This window comes from Meles meles, chromosome 14 (assembly GCF_922984935.1).
Source record: "Meles meles chromosome 14, mMelMel3.1 paternal haplotype, whole genome shotgun sequence".
Classification (NCBI taxonomy): Eukaryota; Metazoa; Chordata; class Mammalia; order Carnivora; family Mustelidae; genus Meles; species Meles meles.
In genome coordinates, this window is record NC_060079.1 from 71,415,539 (window position 1) to 71,443,534 (window position 27,996).

The 27,996-nt window shown below is 45.1% G+C and overlaps 1 protein-coding gene across 1 annotated transcript; it reads left to right on the forward strand.

Annotated features, from left to right (window-relative positions):
- Nucleotides 1–1,155: 1,155 nt before the first annotated feature.
- CLDN10 (claudin 10) lies at nt 1,156–27,970 on the forward strand. The gene is made up of 5 exons (XM_045978492.1): nt 1,156–1,435; nt 11,736–11,897; nt 11,980–12,061; nt 26,501–26,608; nt 27,640–27,970. Exons 1-5 carry the CDS (start codon nt 1,216–1,218, stop codon nt 27,761–27,763), a joined length of 696 nt encoding a protein of 231 aa, XP_045834448.1. The 5' UTR covers nt 1,156–1,215; the 3' UTR covers nt 27,764–27,970.
- Nucleotides 27,971–27,996: the final 26 nt, after the last annotated feature.

A 27,996-nucleotide genomic window follows, 5' to 3' on the forward strand; every position in this document is an offset into this window, starting at 1 on the left:
ATTGTAGAGGACTGATTTACAGGTTTTTAGACCTTTGGTTACTTTTGGCAAGAAGCGAATCCTGAAAGCTCATACCAAGAACCGCAAGAACTTTAAAGGGACAAATAACCCCATAGTAAAGCCAGTGTCTTTGTTCTCTCATTTATGCCCAGATTCGTGACCTCAGAAGCCGAAAGGACACCTTGATCTTTATGTTTAACTCGAGACAGCAATGAAGACACGAATGAGTTTATTTTTCATTTAGGTGCAAAAGGTGGCAGTCCCCAAAAATAAAGTAAAACAAGATATGGGACAGGGTTCACTCTGACAGAGCCATCAGCTGATCGAATAGACTCGCAGAACTGGGAGTGAGACAGGACGTCCCGGAAAATGCCTTAAATGTTTGTCCTACGCGTACTGTATGAGCACAAGCAGGCCAGCCTTGAGGCTGGAGCATTCAAGATCAAAAATTGCAACGAAGGCTGCGACTGGGCTTGTGCGCTCCCTATGCTGCGGTCTTGAATTTCAGCCTGTGCCACACACCTCTTACAATGACTTTCTGCATATCACGGGGCCCAAACGAACCAAAATAGGCAAGGCCTATTTCAAGCCCAGAACTGTAGTCCTCCCTCCGTGACAGGCTGAACAGGGTCATGCAGAGGAGCGTAGCATGAAAACCTTTAGAGTTCAGCAAGCCTAGGGCTGCGGCGCCATCAGGCCGTGTCCTCTCGGAGCTCACAAAAGGCTTTTTCTGCTTTGCAGAAGCCGAGCTATTGGCCTGGGGTAGGGGTAGGGAGAAGGAGGGGGATGGAGGAGGAGGGAGAGGAGGGATAGGAGGGAGGGCGGGGGTGGGACGAAGCGGGCTGTCCACATCCTGCCGCCAGTCTGTCCAACAGGAGAGCCTCTCTCCACGGTCCCGGCCCCGAAATACCCGGGCAGGGGGGCGAGGGGAGCGCAGGCCACGTTTCCCCCAGCCCCCCGACCGTGGGCGCCGGGCCAGCTGGCAGGAGAGAACCCAGGTAGCGAGCGTAAGAGCTCCCGGCAAGCCCTCTCCACCCCGGAGGGAGCGTCCTGTCCTCGGGCCCGTGCGCGCCCCCTAGCGCCGGTCCGCGGACGGGACGGGGCGGGGCGGGGCGGGGGCGGGGGCGGGGCAGGGGCGGAGCCCCGGGGCCGGGAGCGCGGGGGGTCGTGGCGCCCAGTGGAAGCGGGAGCGCGAGCGCGGCTGCAGCGGGCGGCATGGCGAGCACGGCCTCGGAGATCATCGCCTTCATGGTTTCCATCTCCGGCTGGGTGCTGGTGTCCTCCACGCTGCCCACCGACTACTGGAAGGTGTCCACCATCGACGGCACAGTCATCACCACCGCCACCTATTGGGCCAACCTGTGGAAGACGTGCGTTACCGACTCCACGGGCGTCTCCAACTGCAAGGACTTCCCCTCCATGCTGGCGCTGGACGGTCTGCATCCCCTCGGCCCCTGCCCCCGGCCCTCGCTCCTGCCCGGCGGGGCAGCGGGGCGCCCTCTTGGCCCCCTGACCCCTCCCTCCGGCGGGACTCCCTCCGAGGCCAGGTCCCGCTTTACCCCCAGAGCCTGAGGGAGCCGCGGAGAGCCCCTTGCCCGTCGCCGCCGTGTCCGGACGCGTGCCCCGCGGGGTCGCCTGCCCGAGCCCGGCACCCCCGGGGCGGGAGAGGGGGACACACCTGGGGGGCAGGGTGGGCGACTCGGGCGTCGGGAGGGGGGTGCGAAGGGAAGCACCTTTGCAGTCCCGAGAGTCGAGGACACGGTTGCGGGATCCCCATCTCTCGGGGACTGTTAGGACACGGAGTGACGCTGGTCTCCTTCACCCAGCACTCCCCGAAAGAGCTGGATCCTGATTAAAGTGGTTTATCATCCACATGTCAAAGCCAAATTTGCTTGTCCTCAACTCCCTTTAACCGTTTTGTCCGTTCTTTTAAAAAACAGGCAAGGGGGAAATAAACATATTGCGGGGAGTGTCAACCTGTTCCCGCCTCTCCCCACCCCCCTCCCCAAGGGAGAAAGAAAACAATCCCACGCTTCAACAAATGTGTCCTCCTGGGCTTTAATGCTTCCTCCAAGTTTTACAAATAAATTTAATTTTAATTTGTAAATAAATTTACAAATAAATAGCCCTTGCCTGTGCCGCAGTGGGTAGAGAATCCTGGCTAGTCTGGTGCCCGAGACTGCCAAGGTCTGTGTGGGTGCCTCGCTCATCTGCTCTCCAGGTCTCTCTCCTGTGGTTCTTTTGTAGATCGTTTGTTTTTAGTTGTGTTCTGTATTGTATGGCATTAGAGCAACAGGTAAATTGTCACGTAGAAAATTGGTGTTTTAGTTTATTTTTTATTTTCTTGAAGATTTTATTTATTTGGCAGATAGATCACCAGTAGGCAGAGCCGTAGGCAGAGCCGCAGGCAGAGAGGGGGAAGCAGGCTCCCTGCTGAGCAGAGAGCCTGATGGGGGGCTTGAACCCAGGACCCTAGATCATGACCTGAGCCAAGGCAGAGGCTTAACCCACTGAGCCACCCAGGCTCCTCTCTGTTTTAGTTTTGAGAGAATAGCGGATGTCAACCCGGTTACCATGCTCAAGTTGTAGGTTCGACAGGACTCTGTAGATCCAGGCATAAATTGAAGGATAGTCATTTGCATTATCTCTAGTTTCGAGGTGTTTTCTTTCCTTCTTTAAAAAAAAAAAAATGTTTTGTTTTATTATTCCATGACAGGTTTTTATTTGCATAGCTGATTCAATAAAAGGCAAGAATTAATTCCCCTAACACAGTGTTTGCCACGAAAAGCAAACTGTTGCTCAATGTGGTATTTGATGGATCCTCCATATTACAGGCATACGTGCTTGGTTTTAGATGGGTGACACCTAGGTCTTGGTCCTGTTGTGTAAAAGGAAGTAGCTGGAACACTGTTGATGCCCTAGAAGTACTGGTGAATTTCCCGTGCTCTGTAGAGCACACATTCAGGTAGATGCTTTGAACGGGCAGGCTCTTGTTTCTGTGGTTTACGTTCGGGAATTTGGGATTGGTGGTTACTGTCCTAAGTGCATTCTTCTGCTGTTAACTGTGCTGTTACCTGAGGTAGTGTGCCAGATCTGATCCCTTCTATAAGACAGCTGGGGGACAAGAGAGAGAGGAGTGAGGAAGAAAGGCTTCGTGAAGAGCAGCCGGGTGCAGAATGGTGGAGTTGTCGCCTTATGGAAGTGGAGTTAGCATGGAGACTTGGGGGGCAGGTTGGGTAGTGAGGAGGGAGGCGGGCATAGCCCTCATTTATGAGGCTTTGGAGAGAGTTGAGGTTGGAGAAAAGAAAGGAGTGACATTAATGTACAACCCAACTTGCAAAATGGCCTTTCATGTGTGCTCAACGTGTCTAGGAAATGACTTTAAAAAAACCCAAATGACTTCCTACTCCCTGTTGTTCTGCAGTATTCTAAAATTAATAACATACCCTTCCCAGCCAGCACATATAGAAGTAACTCTTTCTAACAACTGCATTCGGTTCCTAAGTCTGGACAGACTGGTTTGCTGAACTACTTTCTCGTTGTCGGACAACGGGCCCTTTCCAGCTTGTCGTTGGTGGTGGTGCTGCACTGAAAATCTGCATATTCATCTCTTTGTGCACTTGTGATTTCTGTAAAGTAGATGCTGAGAAATGATACTGTCAGCGGGTAGATGATACATTTTAACGTTCGGTTTATAGCGCCAAATCGCAGTCCACCAACAACATACGAGGATGCCTGTTTCTCTGCATTCTCACCACTAAGTTTTCATCCCCCATCATAGGTGACATAGTATCCTGTTATCATTTTCATCAGTATTTTCCAAGTTTTTGCCAATGATTTTTACCACTTTATCGTGTATTTACTGACCACTTTCTTTCTCTTTCATACATTGCCTGTCTATATCTTATGCCTACAGTCTCTTGTTTTCTCTTGATATAAATGATTGGTTTTTTGTTTTTATTTTATTTTTATTTTATTTCTTTTTAGTGTTTCAAAATTCATTGTTTATGCACCACACCCAGTGCTCCATGCAATATGTGCCCTCCTTAATACCCACCACCAGGCTCACCCAACACCCTACCCCTCTCCCCTCTAAAACCCTTAGTTTGTTTCTCAGAGTCCACAGTCTCTTGTGGTTCATCTCCCCCTCCGATTTCCCCCATCTCACTTCTCTGCATCTCCCAGTGTCCTCCGTGTTATTCCTTATGCTCCACAATTAAGTGGAAGCGTATAATTGACTTTCTCTGCTTGACTTAATTCACTTAGCATAATCTCCTCCAGTCCCGTCCATGTTGATACAAAAGTTGGGTATTCATCCTTTCTGATGGAGGCATAGTACTCCATTGTATATATGGACCATATCTGCCTTATTCATTCATCCATTGAAGGGCATCTTGGCTCTCTCCACAGTTTGGTGATTGTGGCCATTGCTGCTATGAACATTGGGGTACAGGTGGCCCTTCTTTTCATTACATCTGTATCTTTGGGGTAAATACCCAGTAGTGCAATTGCAGGGTCATAGGGTAGTTCTATTTTTAATTTCTTAAGGAATCTCCACACTGTTTTTCAAAGTGGCTGCACTAACTTGCATTCCCACCAAGTGCAAGAGGGTTCCCTTTCTCCACATCCTCTCCAACATTTGTTGTTTCCTGTCTTGTTCATTTTGGCCATTCTAACTGGTGTAAGATGGTATTTCAATGCAGTTTTGATTTGAATCTCCCTGATGGCTAATGATGATGAACATTTTTTCGTGTGTCCATTAGCCATTTGTATGTCTTCTTTGGAGCAGTGTCTGTTCATGTCTTCTGCCCATTTTTTGAGGTGATTATCTGTTTTGTGTGTGTTGAGTTTGAGGAGTTCTTTATAGATCTTGGTTATCAGCCCTTTGTCTGTAGTGTCATTTGCAAATATCTTACCCCATTCCATGGGAAGTGATTGTTTCTAAGGTTTTATTTTTAAGTAATCTCTTACACCCTATGTGGGACTCCAACATACAACGCCAAGGTCAAGAGTTGCAGGCTCTACCAATGGAGCCAGCAAGGCACCCCTAAATGATTGTTTTTTTATTTTTATTTTTTTTAAAGATTTTATTTATTTATTTGACAGACAGAGATCACAAGTAGGCAGAGAGGCAGGCAGAGAGAGAGGAGGAAGCAGGCTCGGGAGCCTGATGCGGGGCTCGATCCCAGGATCCTGAGATCATGACCTGAGCCGAAGGCAGAGGCTTTAACCCACTGAGCCACCCAGGCACCCCAATGATTGTTTTTTTAAACTTTATTTCTTTATCCACACAGTCTCTATACCCAGCATGGGGATCAAACTCACAGCCCCACAGACCAAGAGTCTTCTGACTGAGCCAGCCTAGTGCCCATAAATGATTTTTTTTTTTTTTTAATTCTGGAGGTCAGTCCTTGACTTGTTACATACGTTACAATCTCAGCCCATTGCTTGTCTTTAAATTTATGACACCATTTCTTATACAAAACTTTGAAATGTGTACTATGATCAAATTTATAAATTTCTTCCTGCCACCTCTGCCTTCTGTGGCTTAAGACAGCATTGCCCGAGTGTTAAGCCTTACTTTTGTGTGTCTCTCAGAATAATATCTTGGGGGGTTTAATCACACAGCTTTGTTTTCACGTAGAGAGGAGTTGATCCCCCCATCCTACAAGCTGACCTTCCCAGAGCAGGCCCCTCCATAAGGTGTCTGCTGTATTCCCCAGGACAGCTGCACCTGGTGGAGGCTGGTTCTGAGAGGTCAAGCCAACATCACACGGCCCATTGGACTCCCTGACACTCCTTTGAAGGGGCAGAGAAGGCTGCATTACGGTAGGCCTTGGTGACCACAGGCCTGAGCAAGCCGGTCCTCCCCTTAAACCAGGCAGAGGCTCTAGATTGAAAAAAGAATCCAGGAAGGAAAAGAGAAGGCCCACAACTCTCTCTAGTCTTAGGTGGAAGAAGGAGCTTCTTGGGTATAGACGATGGTGACATTTTTCCCGGTATCATCCCTGTAAGGAAAATGAAACCAAGAAAAGCTACATGTATAGATTTAATTTTACGTTAAGACGCCAACTCCAAGTTCTGGTTAGAATCCATCTTAGTACGATGGAAGGGAAACTTTGGTGAGTTTCTTAAAACTCACCGGACGCTGTTTGTACCGTTCGTCTTTTTTTTTCTGCTATTTTTTTTTTTTAAAGATTTTTATTTATTTATTTGACAGAGAGAGAGATCACAAGCAGGCAGAGAGGCAGGCAGAGAGAGAGGAGGAAGCAGGCTCCCCGTGGAGCAGAGAGCCCGATGCGGGGCTCGATCCCAGGACCCTGAGATCATAACCCGAGCCGAAGGTAGCGGCTTAATCCACTGAGCCACCCAGGCGCCCCTGTACCGTTCGTCTTGCGAAGGAAGTGCTCTTAACCCTGTTTTACAGATGAGAACACTGAGGCTCCAGAGAGATAAGGTCTTGTAATCAAGACGCACAGAAGGTGAATAAGTAGAAGATCCAGAGCTGAGCCCCAGGCTTCATGCCTCCCTCCCATTCCACTCTCCTTTGGAGGATTTGCAAAAGCCACACCAAGCTACCCACATAAGAAAAGCACATTCTTTTTTCTCCCCTCTCTCTACCAACTCACAAGAGTGCTACACCAGGTGGATGTTTTCATTTTTGCTCGTTTGAAATGGAAAATGAGGCACACATCATTTGGAAATCACTTAACTTTTAAGGGACACCTTGAAGGTTTCCTCCAGCGGAATTCGTTAACTTCAAGTCTCTGTATTTTACTAATTGAAAATTTCACGGTGAAACAAGCTAGTGATTTCTGTTTATCTCCAGCCACTATGCCCCTCAAAGCACCACGTGAACTTCATCTAAGAATCATTTTCAGCAAAGTTGTTTTTAGTACCTGCCATCTATTTGTGTGAGTGGGAATGTTTGCCATTTCTTCCAAGAGAGTTAACTATAAATTATAGGGCAGAGAACTTCTAAGTAAATATGTTCATGCCTCAGCACTTTAATGTGTTAATTAGCTATTAAAGGTGTCAGTAAATTAGACCTGTCAAAAATAATGGCCTCCTTGACTGGGTTTTACTACCGCTTCACTTACTTACAAGGTTTGCCCTCTGGAACTGTTAATAAGCAAAGCTGTAGAGGTTAGCCTTGCAAAAGATAAACTCTTTTGAGTTTGTTGGAACTCACCTGAGGCCTGCATCTGTGGGTGTTTTAAGGACCGGTAGCCCCAAATTTACACAACCCAGGCTTACCAACACCTGGATTCCATCTACAGCCAGCAGCCAGGGTGGTCTTTATCCTGCTGAGAACCCCGGTCCCTACTCTTTGTTCCCTCTAGCCAATGATTGTATGGTCAGGTGCCTTCCTTTGTTCATACAGCAAATTAGCAGTTTCCCCACTGCTGCTGGAGGCTGGAGACAGGTACCTTTCCCTCCAGGTCAGGGTTCTTCTGGTGGTTACTGAGGAAGGACCCAAGCCCATCAGGGACAGTATTTCTCCTCTTCTGCTTGTGCCAGGAGACCAGTCCTGCTGCAGACCTGAGGGCTGAGACAGGAGAACAGGAAGAAAACCTCAGAAAGAAGTACTAGGAGTAAACGGTTGAATACAGTTTAAAGACTCATGGTGTTTTCCTATGAAGTCAGATGAAGGATAGAATGCACCAGCCTGAGATTCTTGCCCCCATCTACATCTGGGAAAACTCATCCCGTGTTCTAAATGATCAGATTGTAGGCTATAGCTTTTTGCCAGGCTCCTGCTTCTCCTCATCAAGCCCGTATGATTACGAAAGTAAATGAAGTTTTCTAGGATAATTTTTATGCATATATTATAAAGGCTGCCTCTCATACAGACTGTTTTCTCTGCTTCGTGACAGCAGCAAGTCAGCTAACATACCTCTAAACCAGAGATTGCAATAAATCTCTGAAAAAAACAAATGGAGCCACACTGCCCCAGGAGATCTGGTGGTAAATGAGCCAGTTGTGGTTATCCCGATAGATGTTCTCCAGGCTTATGAGGGGCTAAGGGCCTTCCTCTCCATCTGTGCTTCTGCCTGCCCCTCCACTCCCCAGTCTCCCCCCGCCCCCCCCCGGCCCCGCCCAGGTCTGGCTGGGGGACTAAGGGTAGAAATTTGAAAAAAAAAAAAAACAAAAAACAAAAAACAAAAACCAACCTGGCTCAGTCGTATGCAGCAGAGACACAGATAGCCTTGCAACATGGTTATTGCTACCAAAATAAGCCTCCTTTGTCCTGTTGGGCTAATAATACATTTGTCTTGCTGTTTTTGATTGCCTCACTACCAGCAGAACTATTTTGTCTGTGGAAGTAGTTCACGTTATGAAATAGCACATTGTCACTGCTGTCTACCCTCATGGAGGCCTAAATGTGTTGCAATTAAACCGAGCACCTTCAGAGTACTCTTTATTTATTTGACAGACAGAGATCACAAGTAGGCAGAGAGGCAGGCAGAGAGAGAAGGGTGGGAAGCAGACTCCCTGCTGAGCAGAGAGCCCGATGCAATGCGGGGCTCCATCCCAGGACCCTGGGATCATGACCTGAGCTGAAGGCAGAGGCTTTAACTCAACAGAGTACTCTTTAAAATAGATCCTAGCAATGGGATTGAGGCTTAAAATTTCATTTCAAAGCAACGTGGGCTGGAAGTGACCTGTCAGCCTCATTTCTTGAATTTTTTTTTTAAGATTTTATTTATTTATTTGACAAGGAGAGAGAGATCACAAGTAGTCAGAGAGGCAGGCAGAGAGAGAGAGGGAGGCAGGCTCCCTGCCGAGCAGAGAACCCAATGCGGGGCTCCATCCCAGGACCCTGGGATCATGACCTGAGCCAAAGGCAGAGGCTTAACCCACTGAACCACCCAGGCGCCCCTCAGTTCTTGAATTTATAATTACCGTAGTCTTAGAATTATTACTTATCGTAGGCTTTGCCTGGATACTACCAATAAATGACTTGCTGTACTTATGAGTCTTTTCAAATTAGAAAACTCAATCCCATATATAAGCCTGACGTACACATATGTTCATTTACTCAATAAACATTTACTTACACCTGGTATACACCATCGCTATTTCAGGTTGAAATATGGCCCTGTTTCAGGCTGAAATGAAAATGACCTTCTGTGCTTAAAATATATGGGTTTAAATTCTGTTAATTTAAATTTTGTTAGTGTCTGGACAAAAACCATGTCGAAGTTGATCCCCACCTTGGCTCTGCAAATAAGAACAGGTGGTTAAGAAAATGGGTGGTGCCAGGAAACGGTCAGACAACCCAATAGAATGAGGTTTGGGGGGCTTGGAAAGCATCCATTTATATGTATATAGTTAATTTCATAATGATGGAATATTCTTTTAGTAAACAACTCTGCTTTTTAAAAAAATTTTTAACTTTATATATATATATTTTTTCCATTTTATTTATTTTTTTTCAGCGTAACAGTATTCATTCTTTTTGCACAACACCCAGTGCTCCATGCAAAACGTGCCCTCCCCATTACCCACCACCTGTTCCCCCAACCTCCCACCCCTGACCCTTCAAAACCCTCAGGTTGCCCCAACCTCCCACCCCTGACCCTTCAAAACCCTCAGGTTGTTTTTCAGAGTCCATAGTCTCTTATGGTTCGCCTCCCCTCCCCAATGTCCATAGCCCGCTCCCCCTCTCCCAATCCCACCTCCCCCCAACAACCCCCAGTTTGTTTTGTGAGATTAAGAGTCATTTATGGTTTGTCTCCCTCCCAATCCCATCTTGTTTCATTGATTCTTCTCCTATCCCCCTACCCCCCCATGTTGCTTCTCCATGTCCTCATATCAGGGAGATCATATGATAGTTGTCTTTCTCCGATTGACTTATTTCACTAAGCATGATACGCTCTAGTTCCATCCACGTCGTCGCAAATGGCATGATTTCATTTCTTTTGATGGCTGCATAGTATTCCATTGTGTATATATACCACATCTTCTTTATCCATTCATCTGTTGATGGACATGCTTTTTAAAAAAATTTTAAAAAATTTTTATTATGTTATGTTATTCACCATACAGTACATCATTAATTTTTTTTTAAAGATTTTATTTATTTATTTGACAGAGAGAGATCACAAGTAGGCAGAGAGGCAGGCAGAGAGAGTGAGAGGGAAGCAGGCTCCCCGCCGAGCAGAGAGCCCGATGCGGGACTCGATCCCAGGACCCTGAGATCATGACCTGAGCCGAAGGCAGCGGCTTAAACCACTGAGCCACCCAGGCGCAGAATTTTAATTTTTGATGACATGTTCCGTGATTCATTATTTGTGTATAACACCCAGTGCTCCATGCAACCCATGCCCTCCTTAATACCAACCACTGGGCCAACCTCTCCTCCCACCCCCCTCCTCTCTGAAACCTTTAGTCTGTTTCCCAGAGCCCATAGTCTCTCATGGTTCATCTCCCCCTCTTGACTCCCCTCCTTCATTTTTCCCTTCCTTCTCCTAATGTCCTCCATGCTGTTCCTTACGTTCCACAAATAAGTGAAACCATATAATTGTCTTTCTCTGCTTGAGTTACTTCACCCAGCATAATCTCCAGTTCCATTCATGTCGATGCAAATGGTGGGTATTCATCCCTTCTGATGGCTGAGTAATATTCCATTGTGTATATGGACCACATCTTCTTTATCCATTCATCTGTCGAAGGGCATCTCGTCTCTTTCCACAGTTTGGCTATCATGGACATTCCCGTATTGAACATTGGGGTACATGTGGCCCTTCTTTTCACTATATCTCTATCTTGGGGTAAATACCCAGTAGTGCAATTGCTGGGTCATAGGGTGGCTCTGTTTTTAACCCTTTTTTTTTTTTTTTCTGTTTTTAACTTTTGAGGAAACTCCACACTTTTCCAAAGTGGCTGTACCAGCTTGCATTCCCACCAACAGTGTAAGAAAACAATCCTGCTTTTCTAAACCCGGTTTTCCTCTGTGTGCCCTGAAAATAATAAAATGTCATTAAAATACTTCTTTAGACTCATCATGGTTTCGGATGGGATTCCAGTTGGTCTCATTTATGAGCTCCCACTAATATCGGAATGCCATGCTGCCCAATTATAAATTTTTATAATCTCAAAACCATGAAAACATCCATCTCAAAGGTCAAACGTGCAAAGGAGGAGGAGGGTTGAGATAGTGACAGACGATGTTTCTTATGAAGAAGAATTTTTTTTTTAAATATTTTATTTATTTGACAGAGAGAAATCACAACTAGGCAGAGAAGCAGGCAGAGAGAGAGGAGGAAGCAGGCTCCCCGCGGAGCAGAGAGCCCGATGCGGGGCTCGATCCCAGGACTCTGGGATCATGACCAGAGCTGAAGGCAGAGGCTTTAACCCACTGAGCCACCCTGGCGCCCCTGAAGAAGGATTTTGTAGTCATATCAGGGTGGAATCTGTTTTAGTCTCTTACTGACTCATATCCGGCGTATCCTATAACCTCTGATGCCTCCGTGTCCTCACCTGTGAATGTGGGAATACCAATGCTCAGGGGCTCTATCCTGAGCTCTGTCCTGAGGACTATGCACACCCTGATCCTGAAGTGTGCTTTCCTAGTTTGCTTGTTTTATGATGATGGTGTTTTTGTTTTTGTTTTTGTTTTTGTTTTTCAGAAAACAGAGCGATCACTCAGAAGAACAGTGCAAAATGGGGATTTCTCCCTGGACAGCCACATGTTTTCTGTTAATGGAGATGACCTATTCTAATTGCAGGTTATATCCAGGCATGTAGAGGACTTATGATTGCTGCTGTCAGCCTGGGCTTTTTTGGTTCCATATTTGCCCTGTTTGGAATGAAGTGTACCAAAGTCGGAGGCTCAGATAAAGCCAAAGCTAAGATTGCTTGTTTGGCTGGGATTGTATTCATACTGTCAGGTAAATAGTAACTTTCTCCCAAACAAGGTACTTCACGATGTTAATGAAAGGACACTAACCACGATTCTTCCCTTCTTTGTAGGGTTGTGCTCAATGACTGGTTGTTCCCTGTATGCAAACAAAATCACAACGGAATTCTTTGATCCTCTCTATGTTGAGCAGAAGTAAGTACTCTTCTCAGTCTGTCTGTTTCTAGCTTACAGGAAATGTACGCAGATTAATCTAAATTAAGTTACATAAATTACATGGCGCATGAAAGTGAGACAGGCTGATCAGCAGTGTTCGATGACATCATTTCAAGAGTAAACACGTTCTGTGCTGCATTGGCAAAAGATGCATTTAATCACTGCGTGGGTGTCACGTCGTGTCTTGTCTCTAAAAAGCTCGAGGCATAGGATTTAAAATTCTAAATGTCATCCCCTGGACATCATTCATTTGGGGTCAAGTAGAGCGAAAGTGGAAGAGATGTGGGGGCAGGGAAGGAAAGAATGATGTTGTGTGATCACAGGAAATGAAGAGCTGGCTTTGACCGATAGCCATGCCGATTGATAGCTGACGGCTGCTGGCATCTGGGCCAGGGGCCATCGTGGTTTCGGATGCTGATCTGGAAACCGCGACCACGCTCCTGAAGATTAGGGGTCTGTGACGGAAGTATCATTTTTTTTCATTTTTACTTAGCCTTTTAAACTAGCTCCTTGATGAGCTGTAATTAATCAGCCTTTATTTTAAAAAAATGTACATGATGCAGGGTTTAAAAAAAAAACGCTCCCGCAATGGTGCAGACACCACCCAGCTGTGACCGGTCTGGGTTGCAGGTGAATGGTTCGGCATTTACAGATGAGTTTGTTGGAGGAGGTTGGTTTTTAACTATGGGCTATTGGTTTTTATAGTTTCCCTAGGCTTATTTCTTTGCCTTGGGAAAACCCCAGGGATACCAAATTAGAAACAATGATATATGCAATATTTTGTCTCCCACGAGAATATGTCCACATAGCCCTGTAGAAAGCCGCATCTGTATGCATGTGGATAGTTAGCCGCTGGGCTGGTGATCCTTTCAGGCTTCAGGTCAAGTGTTACTGAATTTTCCAAAAAAGTTACTAAAATTGCTGGCTAGGTGTGCATTCCCTTTTTCTGGTGGGTTTCAGAATTTCAGGGAATTGATTTGTTAGTTCTGTCTTTAGTGTCTTTTCTTCATAAATAACAGGTGCTTAGATAATGAAATAGCATGAAAATAGTCGCTAATTTTTGTTGAGCCCCTACCATGCACCAAGCAGAGCATTGCAAATATTCTTTTATTTTATCCTTGCAACAACCTTATAAAGTAGGTTCTCTTGGTACGACCTTTTTGAAAATGGATGTGTGCAGTTAATGTGTACAAGGGAACCTGGACTAAACCAGTACTGTCTGATTGGGCTAGGAGTCAGACCAGGCATGCTTGCTCTAAGACGCGTGGTTTACAATACTTGATTTCATAGTTTAGGTGACCGTATCCTATACATATTTTTTTCATCATGGGAGTTTCTTTCTTTTTTTTTTTTTTAAAGATTTTGTTTATTTATTTGACAGAGAGAGAGATCACAAGTAGGCAGAGAGGCAGGCAGAGAGGCAGGCAGAGAGAGAGGAGGAAGCAGGCTCCCTGCGGAGCAGAGAGCCCGATGCGGGGCTCGATCCCAGGACCCTGAGACCACGACCCGAGCCGAAGGCAGCGGCTTAATCCACTGAGCCACCCAGGCGCCCCTCATCATGGGAGTTTCTTTTGTATGATTTTAATAACTATTTTAAATTTTATTAAATGGGAAACAAAATAGCTGTTTTAGACCCCAGTATAATTTTTACTCTCTTGCCTATGTTGGAAAATGGGTTGGAAAAAAATAAATTTTCTCCTAACTAATGTTTGATAATGAGATTTGTACAGGTGTGCATGATACCAGACATTGAGATGAAAACTGAGACCATGCTCCTGGAGATAGGAAGCATGTTAATGATATTTAAATGAAATATAATTTTCCTCGAATGATACATTTTTATTTCAGGCTTTGGTATCCTAAATATATAACAAAACAGTATTTCTCATGATTTACTGTATTAAAGACATTGCTCACGTTTATGGATTAACCGTTCTAATTGCTCTCTTTATTTTCCTGACAATAATTAAGGATGTCTTTTTCAGAATCTTAAAAATCATTTTCGTCCTTTCTCAGAAGGTCAAGGCTAATTCATATATACCCTGTAATTTAAGCCTGTCCTTTGTGTGATTTTTTTTTTTCCAGTACTTGCTATATACTCAGTCACCTAATTCAGTTTTGTGCCATCGGAATTTCTGATTTTCTTTTAGATTTTGGTTAAACTCAGTTCAGTGATTATGGCCTCTGAGATGTTTTCTTCATTTCCACATTCTTGGTGCAACATTGAACTATCCCATTCCCTGTAATAATCTGTCGGCATGGCTCTCTCTACCTGGGCCTGTTCTGTCTACATGCTCACCCGTAAACTCAGGATAATAATGGCACTCTGCTCGTAGAGTTAATGTGGGAATTTGGAGAGTGTGTATATATACATGCTTAGAACTGATTAGAACACAGGAAAGCCTGTGCACCCTATTCCTGTATTGCGTTAGCTATTATTAAGATTGCTTTTAAAATTATGTGTAGTATTTAAGATGTGGCTTATCTTTATAGATGCTTCGATTAGCTCTTTTCTGAAGTGACTTAAAAATATAACACCTGCCCTTGGCAATTTACCTCACGTAATTAAAAACACAAGAGCGAGGCGCTTTTTGAAAAGCAACGGGGCTTATAAAACGGTAATATTTACAAATAACAGCCCCTTCACACAACACACTGAGAGAAAATATAAACTTTACTAATTACAACGCTGCATATTGAGAACACGTTAGCTCCTTGAGACAAGAGCTCGCTCACGTCTGCATCTCCGACGGTGCCTCGCGCCAAGGCAGCCAGTCCATTCACGTGAAGGAATTGCCAAGCCCTGAGAACTGTAAATGTGACCAGATTCTGATTACCCATCGTGGGAGAAAAGAGGCATAAAGGGCAGGTGACGTCTTCAGGAATTCACAGGCGTCACTGAAACAAACTCCTTTCTCTAAAAGTCAGCAAATCAACCCTCTTGGCTTCATGTGTTTTCCTCTTAGCAACAGCTTTAGTAGAGGAAAGAGAGTTGAAAACTAGAAAGATTAAGAAGCTAGAAATTGGCTCTCCACACGAAATTCTTTTTTTTTTAATTAGTTATTTTTATGAACATATAATGTATTATTTTCCCCAGAGGTACAGGTCTGTGAATCGCCAGGTTTACACACTTCACAGCACTCACGATAGCACATACCCTCCCCAAAGTCCATAACCCCACCCCTCACTCCCTAACCCCCTACCTCCCAGCAACCCTCAGTTTGTTTTGTGACATTAAGAGTCTCTTATGGTTTGTCTCCCTCCCGATCCCATCTTCTTTCATTTTTTCCTTCCCTACCCCCCACAACCCTCCACCCTGCCTCTCAAATTCCTTATATCAGGGAGATCATATGATAATTATCTTTCTCTGATAGACTTATTTCGCTCAGCATAACACCATCTAGTTCCATCCACATCGTTGCAAATGGCAAGATTTCATTTCTTTTGATGGCTGCATAGTATTCCATTGTATATATATACCACATCTTCTTTATCCATTCATCAGTTGATGGACATCTAGGCTCTTTCCATAGTGTGGCTGTTGTGGACATTGCTGCTATAAACATTCGGGTGCATGTGCCCCTTCGGATCACTACATTTGTATCTTTGGGGTAAATACCCCGTGGTGCGATTCCCAGGTCATAGGGTAGCTCTATTTTCAACTTTTTGAGGAACCTCCGTGCTGTTTTCCAGAGTAGTTGCACCAGCTTGCATTCCCACCAACAGTGCAGGAGGGTTCTCCTTTCTCAGCATCTTTTCCAACAATTGTTGTTTCCTGACTTGTTAATTTTAGCCATTCTGACTGGTGTGAGGTGATATCTCATTGTGGTTTTGATTTGTATTTCCCTGATGCCGAGTGACGTGGAGCGCTTTTTCATGTGTCTGTTGGCCATGTGGATGTCTTCTTTGCAGAAATGTCTGTTCATATCTTCTGCCCATTTCTTGATTGGAGTTTTTGTTCTTCGGGTGTTGAGTTTGATAAGTTCTTTATAGGTTTTGGATACTAGCCCTTTATCTGATATGTCATTTGCAAGTGTCTTCTCCCATTCTGTCAGTTGTCTTTTGGTTTTGTTGACTGTTTCCTTGGCTGTCCGCATGAAATTCTTAAAGTAGAATTTTAAAAGCAAGATTTTGATTTGGCCTCGGCTGGCATTTGCTAGAATTTCGTCCCTGGGGCTGGTGACTTAGTTTGTGCACGAACTTAGGGATGTGCTGGAGAATTGAGGCTAAAGGCAGGGCAGCCCCAGGTGGATTTGGAGAATACGACTGCAGGAAGGTTCTGACTTTCTTTGACGAGAGTAAGTTCCTTGAGGTCAGAAAACACGTATCCCATCACTGTCTTTATTTGCCTAGCACCATGCCTGGTAAGTGAAATTCTTATCTGTAGAGCTGGTCCTTTCAGGATCAGTGGGAAAGCTTGCCGTTGTGCCCCCCACGGTGGAGAGGAGAGAGGAGAGCAAGAAGGCAGGCACGCTCACTCTCCTCTTCCCATCCTTATCTCATACCCTTCTTCCTAAAACCAGTTACCTCCAAGTGACCGCTCCCCATGCAGCCCTGGAAGGCATGGCTGAGGCACAGATGAGCGTGTGTGTTTGGTCTTCAGCAAGGCCATGGGCTCTAGTTTCCATCTCCGGTGAGCAAATCGTAGCCGTCCCACACCTGCCCCCTAAAATGCACTGGAAAATGGTCTGAGCTCAGAACCTGGTTGTGTTGTTGTTTTGTTTTCCTTAGGATGCTGTGCTATATTAATTGAATCCTCTGGATTTCCAGGACATCCCTATGTAAGGTCCACCTTGGCGGTCTAGTTAGAAACACATACCTAAGCTCATCAATGAAGTTCCTACTCCATTCCTACTGAGTGCGAGGAACTCAGCAGGCATTTCTCTCATCATACTGATGAGAGAAAATGAGTGGCTTCAAGTGTAGCTGGAGGAAAGATCAAAGCCATAGCCATGCCTCCCGCATCCTGCTGTCTGCTCTGTGGCTCTGTTTCCCAAACCCGTCCTCGTTGGGAAGTTCTTCCTCCCAGGCTACGACACTTGACACAATGGCAGTTCCTTAAACAGTTACAACTGACTGCGGTCATGTTCTGCTATTTCCCCATTTTCCCCCTTTCGTTTTGCTTCTTTGCTCTCATTCAAGTTCTGATTATGTTTCATGACAGCAGGATGGGCTCCCACAAAGCCTTGAAAACGATTTCCCAACTCTCCCCTTCGGGCTATTTCAAACCAACTTCCTCCTTTTTATTAAAATAAAGCCTATCAAATCCAAAAAAAGTCTACCTTCCTGCAAGGTTATGGTAAGTGGTACCCCCAGCATGATCCATCCTACCAGGGGGATGAAATTTAAATCACCCACCACCCACCACCACTTTGTCGTCCAAACCACGAACTTCCTAAAGGTCTTGATTTGTTTTCTTAAATAAACTGTTCCAAGAAAGAATTTATGGACACAAAGAAACTTCTTTTCAAATCCGTGCAAGGTTGGAGCATTGAACCATTGCCCTAATTGAGGAAACAGGGCGTTGTAATCTTAGATTTATTCTCTTTTAGTATACAAGATTTATTGTTAATATTTTGGCTCAGATAGTCTCACATTTGGGCCTTATCCTCCGGGCTTTCCTATTATTTTCAGAGTATTTAAAACCATAGATGTATTTATCCCTTGCACTCACTCTTGGCATACATTAAGTTTCTACCTTAGTTTCTTAGGGCTTAAGCTTTACTCAGGTCAAGGCTTTTCACCACTGTGGTTATTTAGTAGTTAGAAATAAACAGCTGTCTACGCTCTGATAAATTCTCTACTTCTTGTTATCTGTCCAGTTCAACGAACAATGGATAATTCAAGGAATCCCTCTCTAAATTACACATTTTCCTGGGTGAGTTTCAAAAGAATATCGATCTCACTACGTGACCTTGCCAAGATATTTGACTTCTCTCTTTTGTCCTCATTATAACTTAATGAATTATGGATGTTTGTTTATTTAAGCATACTCCACTCATGAAATTATCTGGAGAGTGGATTAATATTGGTAAGCAGCTCACGGATTCGGACAAGGGGTTCCACAGATCTGTCAGATACCAAGAACAGAAACAATTCAGCGGTTACATATTAAGAAGGGCAATTCCGTGCCTTCACTGCGTTCAGTAGGAGCCCAGGCCGCTTCAGATCACCACAATGGCTCTGATGCTTTTGGTAGGCTAGCATGACTTAAAAATACACTTGGAAACCAAATGTGTTTTGTTTTTACCAACCTGCACCTAAAGTCACAATTCCTGCCAGCTTGCTGTGCTTTTGGGTGACTGCTTTCTGCGCCCAGCCCCCTACCCTCTCCATCTCATATACTGGCTAACTCCTGCTTATCCTGCAGGACCTGTATCCTGGGGAGGTGCCCCCCTGCATGCTTCTGTTTGTTGCACGCACTTGCTGCTTCCTCCCTCTGACCAGACCAGTGGCATCTCCAAGCAGAGACCACATCTTGCTGATTTTGGAATCTCTTGTGCCTAGCCCACGCTCCATGACATTTGCAGCAAGGATGGGCCGATGGCAGTGGTGTATGCTTCTCTGTCTGCCTGTCTGTCTGCCTGCATCTCTCCTGCAGTAGAAAGACTGTGTACGTTTGTGGAGCTATGCTGAAGGGAATGGGGACAGTATACACATACTGTTTCAGAGTGAGGACCTGGATCCCATCCTCCTGGCTGCCTGGCAGTAAACCCCGGCTCTGCCGCTTATGTGTCATGTAACCTTGAAGAAGGTCGTATCTTTTCTGAGCCCTGTGTTCCTCGTCTGTAGTGAGGGGATAATAAATAAATATTCAGTGATTTAGAACCGTGCATCAGCACACAGTAAGGACTCAGTAAATGTTAACTCTGATTTTTAAGGATACTGATGCTTAGGCCGAGTACCTTAATGTCGCCGTTCCTTTATGTAGTACGTTGAGGTCAGCCACAGAGAGATGAGTCTTGGAATGCTGGAGACATTGAAATGATATCATTGAAGTGGTAACGCTTGGCTCTCAGATAGAAGGCATTTGGAAGGGGACCTAGCATGGAATCATTTAAAAGAAATAAGGGTTGAATAATTGCTTCTTTCTTCCTGATCACGTTGGTCATAGCATTGAGTTAGAGACATGTAACTGCTTGAAACTGTCCAATGCACAGACGTTCTGGAGGCCCTCCTCATGAGACCTGTCCTGCATTCTTCTCCCCCAACACCCGGCTGATTCTAAACTGCTTCCAGGCAGCCTATGGACAATTCTGAGTAAAATGTGGGATACGTGTCCTGTTGACCCAGGCTTTTTGTTGCAAGTTCACCTGTGTATTTTTTTCTCAACACAAACAAATACACACACCCACCTGCGCACACACGGATTCTTGACCTGCGCTCAGTGGCGCCGGCCGTGCCCTCAGGGGTCCCAAGGCAGCATCAATTGTTTTAGGAATTTCCTGTCTGGAAGCACAGCCCCCTCTGCCATGTCTGCTATGTGGACTTCGCGGTTGGTGTGCAAACTTGTTACTGTACTGGCTTGAGCAGTAGGACTCAATACATCATTTCTCACCTGAAATCAAAGAAAACCCAGTAGACCCCCCCGTTGTCCATATGCATGGAGCTCAATGGCATGGACATTGCCAAACCATAGATTTGGGGGTTTTGTTTTTTAAAGATTTTATTTATTTATTTGTCAGAGAGAGAGAGAGCACAAGCAGGGGGAGCAACAGGCAGAGACAGAGGGAGAAGCAGGCTTCCCTCTGAGCAAGGAGCCCAATGTGGGACTCGATCCCAAAACCCTGGGATCATGACCTGAGCCGAAGGCAGATGCTTAACCCACTGAGCTACCCAGGCATCCCAATAGATTTGTTTTTGAAGTGATTTTTGAAACTTTGGAGACAGGAGATACTTCTTCTAGATTGTAAGTTACCTTGGCTAATATTATATTAAGTTACACTGTGGACTTTTTTTTTGTTTTTTTAATTTCCCTGAATACTTGGCAAGAATTGGACTTCTGTAAAGATACTCCCTGTGCACGTTACAGGCCGTTGGAGGGGAATGGCAGCAGAGAGGCGAAGAGGCAGTTTGCAGAGTTAGACCTCTGCTCGGCTCCTGGCCTCATCCTTGCTCCTCTGGGATCTTTAGGGAGATGGAGTTGTCTTTCTGGTTAAGAGCTCTACTCCCTCCTGCTTCTCCATGCTAAGAGGATTGAGGAAGAAACATATTCACCACAGCAGCATGTGGTATGTCACCAATAAGTGTTACCCGTTGTTAATATACGCCATTCGTAGGATTCTGAATGACCTTGTTGGTGAGTCATAACACAGAGAAAGATAATGCATGTTGTCTGTTTTAATCTGGCCACAGAAGAACAATTTAGAATTGGCATCCAAGAAAAAAAAATCGGTATTTTGTGTTTCCTAAATATGAGGATTCGCCATGAAGTTTCCGTGTTAGTGGGTGCTTATTATTTAAGTTACCCCTTCCTATTTTTTTTTAATATTTTATTTATTTATTTGACAGACAGAGATCACAGGGAGGCAGACAGGCAGGCAGAGAGAGGAAGGGAAGCAGGCTCCCTGCTGAGCAGAGAGCCCAATGCGGGGCTCGATCCCAGGACCCTGGGATCATGACCTGAGCTGAAGGCAGAGGCTTAACCCACTGAGCCACCCAGGCGCCCCATACCCCTTCCTATTTTTCGCCAGCATTTGGGAGGCACCTGCTACTACTTTGTAAGCCTCCTGGGAAGACATGGGTGACGAATCCTGTGGCATCTCGCAGGCCGTGGGAGGGAACTGTTCTCTGAGGGGTTTGTGGAAGGGAAACCAGACTGGGCCCAAGGCGGGGAGATGCACAGGCTGGGTGGGCACCCCACAGCCTGTCCCAGTAGCTGGCCCCAAGAAGTAGAGTGTGGAATAATGGGGGTGTGTGTGTGGGGGGGTCATATCTCTAGAATACTTCTTTAATATAAAATCTATTCATGTATTTATATAGACCTTGGATTATATAAGCCTTTGAATTGAAGAAAGTTTACTCGAGGTGGTCATCTTTAAAAGAATACCATGCCAATGGAATTCAATTTTAAAATATTTACGTTGATAATATATGGTATACTTTCTAAACTTTAAACGCAAGGAGAGAGAGAGTGTGTGTGTGTTATTTTCAAGTAACTGGAGTATTTATTTTGGCTGCTACCACTCCTGGTGAAAATGAGGAGTAGGACAATATGTTTGAAGAAACACACTGTCTTAGATATCAAGGGCCTGGCCCCTAGCTCTTTGACCTTCAGCAAGGTCACGTCACTCCTCTGGGGGTCTTAAAGGAGGAGACTTTTTTTTCTTCTTCATTCGCTACCCAGTTTTTGTTTTGCTGGAGCCGCTGCGTTTTCTTTTTATTTTCCAGTCCAACACGTCCTGATTTTCATTACTACACTCACCTCTTTTTGTGTGGGGTGAGAAGATAGCCTGAGGGGAATTCAGAAGAAATTCCATACCCTGGAGCTCGTGAGCCAGGGAGAAGGCAGTGAGCTGGGGAGAGAGAAAACGCCCTCCTCTCTGGAATGACAACTAGAAAAGTACCTTGCACTGATTGTATTTTCTCAGATTGATAAAAACTTTTATTTAGCTAAAGTATACGTAAAGGGGAGAAGGAGTGGTGGTGAAGGGCTTGAGGTTTGGAATCACATTTTGGGCTTTAAATCCTGGTTTTACTGTTTACTGAGCTGAGGCCCGAGGCATGTGGTTTCATCTCCCTGAGCTTCAGTTTCCTCATTTGTAGAACCGGATAGCAATACCTCTCTCTCAGGATTAGAGTGAAGATCGGATGTAATTATGTGAAGAACGAAATGTTGACACACACACACACAAATCCTAGTACAGTGAGCTGACGCTAATCGTCGCTATTGTTATGGGCGTTGGCTTGAACCATATCTCTGGATCTGGGAGAACAAATGTTTACTGGGCAAAAGCATGATGTTCTGATGCTGCTGTTCAATTTCATTCCACTCTGCTGCTGCTATTTGCTTAATATCTGCCTATCCCTGCGGGACTCGGAGATCCTTGAGAGCACAGCTGTCTCTCTCTCTCATCCACCTCGACATATAGGATGAGCACAATGCCTGACATGTCGTTTCTGTGCTGCTGACCTCAGTAGGCTACACGAGCACCCTGGGGGTGGCAGATAAGTCATGACAGGGGTTTGGATGCAAGGAAGATGGAAAGTGGAGATGCCAATAAGAGGTGTTCTCCATTCCGTGCCTTTGGATTACCATGAAGGTTACAGGGCTGAAATACGAGTTGGAAGTATGAGATGATCCGAATTAAGGCCTCCCTGTGTGCTACCAGACACAGCCAGGTGGGTGAGAATAATTTCACCCAGTAGCGTGGAGGACATTTGAATGTGTTCAATCTTTGTGGTTCTTTTTGGGGGAATTTTTAAGCAATTAATCTGTGTTTTCATTTCTCTAGATGGAAGTAAAGTTTTCCCCCATTTACTAAATTTACATACAATGACAGACATGAAGTCAGGCAGCTTTTGAGTAGTCCTATCAACTGAGTGGATTATTTGAGGTACTCTAAAAACAATGTTTTGATCCATGAAATGAAATTCTGTCCTCTCCCTGACAATCATGGATCTGTCTGGTGCTAAGCAGATTTAAAGCTTTCCAGAATAATAAGAAAACATCGGCAATCGTGACAGCCCAATAAAGAGGGCATGCTCTGAGTGGGGAAGCTGGTCTGGGGCCAGGAGGGTATGGTTAAAAAAAAAAAAAAAAAAGACATGCAACAGAGCACCTGAAATTTGCTGATCTTCTGAGGTGTCGAAGTCAGCTTCTTAGCATTACCCCAAAAAATGAAGAAAGATTTCTAGGCAGAGACTAAGCTTCCCAGTGTGTGTCAAAGGAGGCATGCTCTGGAATGAATCTGAGTGGATATTATATTGCTCTCCCTCAATCCCGTCTTTCAGTAATACTAGCCAGTTTTTGCCAGATCACGCACACTGATAGGTGTGAATTTGAGTTCTTGCTGAGTTAGTCAGCTCTACGTGTCTTTCCACAGAAGGAAGAAAAGATTTCTGCGAGAGAAAGGACCAAGTCACAAAAGCCAGCTTGTTAAAAATTGTTGGTGTAGACGTGGAGTCTCTTAGAGACTTCCGCTCTGAGCTGGTACTATTTATTGTTTGTCTCTGACAGAACTCACAAGGAACTCAAGTAGAAATGATATTTTTCTTGGAATAGGGTCTATATTTACAGACTTAACGAAAAATGAAAATATATTTAAAAATAGGAATACACGGGCCAGTTTTTAACCCAAGACAAACCCATGATTCCCCAGGAAGTTTCCAGATGAGTGTAAATGAATATAAAGGCATGTCCTGACATTTGGCCCGCCTGAGTAATTTACCTTTTGACTTGTCACAACACTGTATACACGTTTGCATGCTCCTTTGAGTGAATTCACAGTGCTGAGCCATGGCTTATCATTTCTATCACCATCGCCGTTGATGATTGACTATTATTAATAATTAGAAGCTTGTTTTTAATCAGTTGTGGTAGCCAGCCCTGGAATCCTATTTTAGAAAGCTAAATATTTTTTTTAAGAAAAACCTCTGGCTGTAGCTTCAGGGGGTAGTTGCACAAAGAGTAATATTAAGGGATAGTTTCAGGAGTGAAGACTGACTGACTCTAGGAGGACAAAAAAGAGAGGAAAGTAGAAAGTATCATTAAACAGTAACCCCATGATAATGTCCTCCAAGTAGAAATGTTCAGTGTGCTCACTTGTTACTGTTTTTGCAGTGACGGCATGACAGGGGGCGTTTGGTACCAGCTTACTACCGTAGGACTTGCAAAATTTTGTTTGTTTCTTCATTTTAAGACTTTACTTATTTGAGAGAGAGTGTGCACACACATGGAAGGAAGTGAGTGGGAGAGGGAAAGAATCTCAAGCAGACTCCACTTTGAGCACAGAGCCTGATGTGGGCTCAGTCTCGTGACCTGTGCGGAAACCAAGAGTCGGACACTCGACCGACTGTGCCATCTGGACTCCCTAGGACTTTTAGATGTTTTAAAGAGGTTGGGTGACCTGCACTTAACAACCTGGGAGGCACTCTTCTTTTTTTATGTGCATGATTGTGTTCAAACATCATTAAAGAGCTGATTGTGGAAATTCAGGATATCGTTTAATGAAGGCATCTTTCACAGAACCGTGGATTTCACGCTCTTGGTCTGGCCAGCTCTTTTCATCAGTGCATCTGAGTCCTTTGGGGCCAGTTTTTGGGTGCAGTTTGAGGGTGTTTTGTTCCCCTTTACAGCAATCTTCTGTTCCTGGGAAATGGAGAATTTCTTGGTTTCCAGAACATAGTTAGTGCTCTACTACAGGGTGAGGTCTTCCCCCCTGGTTGTTCTGCTGAGGCTCTTCCTTACTCCAGTGACCCCCTGGGTTTCCCAGAAAAGGCAACACAAGAGTGAGAAAAGAAGGGACCCCGGGAAGCAAATGCAGGCTGTGAAAATGCCACTGTAGCCAGATGTGCAGATGAGCAAGTAGACCCAACATCCCTAATCTTCTGTGGGTGTTGCTCCTAACTTCTCCCAGCTGGCAGTCGGGGCCACCTTCCGTCACTGCTGTGACTCACACCAGAGAGCCTACCCCTGCCCGGCCAGGAGCTCAGGCCAGTGACACGGCATGTAGAAATAGACGAGGCAAAACTCAGGATGGGCCCAGGCAGGACGTGCCTCCTGCTCTCAATGGCGCAGTATGGCCTTGAGCCCTAAGCCTGACCTGCTGCGCCTAGCTTAGGGGACAGGCTGTGGAGGGAGCCTGCCTTGGCCCTTGTCACCCTCACTTCTGACTTTCCTGTCTCAGCTCTTCTGCATGACCAACAGAGACCCCTTCCACTTGGGGTCTCCACTTCATTTTATCCCCATTAGGTTGGGGGTAGCGTCCATCGGTCGTTGCCTTGAGATAGAAATCTACGGGCCAAAAAAACTTGAGAATCACTTCTTTATTTAAAAAAATCCCTACTCTTCAGAATAAGAATAGGCAAACATGAAAACACACAGCCCTAACACTTTGGTATACTTTTGTCAATCCTTATTTGTTTTTCTGGGTGAGTGCTCCTCCCCTAAAAGGATTTCTTCTAGTCCTCCACAGCAGAAAGTGATTTCCTTTATTGTTCTCCATAGCATCATTTGTGTCTTTGTGTGGGGACCTGCCCAGTGCAGGAGCTGACTTGTGTATCTGGTGGATCTTTGCATCTGCTTGAGGCATCAGCAGAGTGCTGTGGCTAGCCAGATGGCCATCTTTCGCTAAATGATGTTATTTTGTATTTATCTCTCACCAGATTGTGGTGATAAGTAAGATAGTTCTGTATCTAGCACTGACTTTGTATGGGCTCCGTAGAGGAAGAACTTAACTTTCTCCGCCCTCTACTCTCCTGGGTTCTCACCTGGGCCCTATAAATTGGACTGACAAAAGACAGATTGACCGGAGAAAAATAGAGTTGTTTAACACGTGCATCATGGAGACATGTAGAAGTACTCAGTGATGAGTAACTCAAAGGGCTGGTTAGAACTTGGGCTTATATGGCATCTAAATAAAAGAACAGTAAGCTCAGAGAGAGGTGACAAGACCAGAGAAAAGGACTTTGATCTTCTGGGGCAGCAGACCGGGAAGGCAGACCTATGGGGGAACTAAGGGAAGATACGGCTGGTCAGTCGAGTTTGTTATGAAGATCCCCCTGGTGTCTTTGTGTGCCCCCCTGGGTTGTACTGTTGTCTCTGGTGATTAACCTCTGTCCTTCCTGCTAGGCAGGGTAGGGGGGCTGGGAGGGACATCTTCACAAATCGATGTCCCGGTTTAAGACAAATGGGAAGGGGCGGAGAGCTTTTCTGGTATCTGCTTCTCTGCTGCTGCCTTCAGCTCAACATAACCCTCATGCCCCAGTGGCCTGTTTGGGGGTGGCATATTCTGCCATCCTTCAACACCTCGTACATGATTTGCAAAGAAATGTTTATTAAATTGAATTAAACTGAAAGCAAAAGGAACCCACCGTTTTCTGACCGGACTCTGCAAAATAATTTACACTGCGCAGCGGACCAGATAGATGGAACATTCTGTGAGCTTCAGACGGGCCCAGAGAGGAGGCACCGGCTGAGCCGGGAGGCCTGGGCTCCTCAGCTGGCTTTGCTTCTGCTTTGCCTGCAGGGATCTTCTTCCTTTCGGGAAGTCAGGAAGATAGAATCAAGAGGTGGCTAGAAAAACACGTCGAGGGAAGTTTAAAGTGTTACACAGATACAAGGTGTTAGCACTTCCTGCGCAAGCTGCGGTAGCAAACGTTTGCGACAAGCATTTAGGCCATCTTGGCTCGTTGGTCTTAAATACTGTTTATGCCCCAAATTCGTCCACCGTAACACCTGTGCGCACTCCCCCGCAGGTACGAATTAGGAGCTGCTCTGTTTATCGGATGGGCGGGAGCCTCGCTCTGCATCATTGGCGGAGTCATATTTTGCTTTTCAATATCTGACAACAACAAACCTCCCAGGTACGGAAAAGAGACGAGGATGGCCTGTTAAATCACTACAGGCGGCGCAAATTAGAGACTGTTCACTCGATTCTCAGAGATGTCCAAAAACTAGGATTGGTAAAAGTTTGGGACATATAGTGAAGGTAATATTAAATAAAATCAATACAGTGAATAGAACAGTTAAAGTTAATTAAAAAAACAAAAAAACCCAGAGCTCATCCTTCTTATACTCCAGAGCTGTTTCTGTGAGCAGAACGATAGGGCTTCCTGAGTAAACGTCACCATTTTTATAATTGATATATAATTATAATTTATATATTATATATACTATAATTTATAATTAATATATAATTACAAGCCTCATCACTTTCACATAGAGAATCCTGACGAAGGTCCTTCCGATCCCCAGGGTCCAGGAAGATTTTTTTTTTCTTTTTCTTTTTTTAAAGATTTTATTTATTTATTTGACAGACAGAGATCACAAGCAGGCAGAGAGGCAGGCAGAGAGAGAGGAAGGGAGGGAAGCAGTCTCCCTGCTGAGCATAGAGCCTGATGCAGGGCTCCATCCCAGGACCCTGGGATCATGACCTGAGCTGGGACGCCTGGGTGGCTCAGTTGGTTAAGCGGCTGCCTTCGGCTCAGGTCATGATCCCAGCATCCTGGGATCCAGTCCCACATCGGGCTCCTTGCTCAGCAGGGAGCCTGCTTCTCCCTCTGCCTCTGCCTGCCACTCTGTCTGCCTGTGCTTGCTCGCTCTCTCTCCCTCTCTCTCTGACAAATAAATAAATAAAATCTTTAAAAAAAAAAAAAAAAAAGAAAAACTGAGCAGATGAACAAGCCACGAGTTTCTTCTGCTGAATTCGCACGAACTGTTCAGAAATGACAGTGAGAAAGTTGGGTGGGTGGGGAGTGGCGGCGAGAGAGAGGAAGAGAGAAAGCCCACTCAGAGTCATCAGGGAAGGTCTGAAACTGCTTGGACAGGAGCAGGGGGTGACGGTTTCTGCTCTCTGTGTACATGAGGATCTACCAGACTACGTTTTGCCTTGCAGGATGGGATACTCCTACAACGGGGCCACGTCCGTCCTGTCTTCTCGGACAAAGTATCATGGCGCAGAAGGAGATTTTAAAACCACAAACCCTTCCAAACAGTTTGATAAAAATGCGTACGTCTGAGAAGAGCACAGCTGCGAGCGGTCTCGAGTTATTATAAAAGTGAACTGTTCACAGAATGATCCCCCTCCTCGAGGCCCTCCTCTGATTCACACTCCAAACTATTTTTAAAACATGAATTTGGAGAATTTGCTGATTGTGTGGATGTAAATGTTCTAATCATTTTCTGTTGTGGCTTTCTATAAAAAAATAAACAGGTTATTTACAGGATTTGTACATATTTTGACATTTATAGA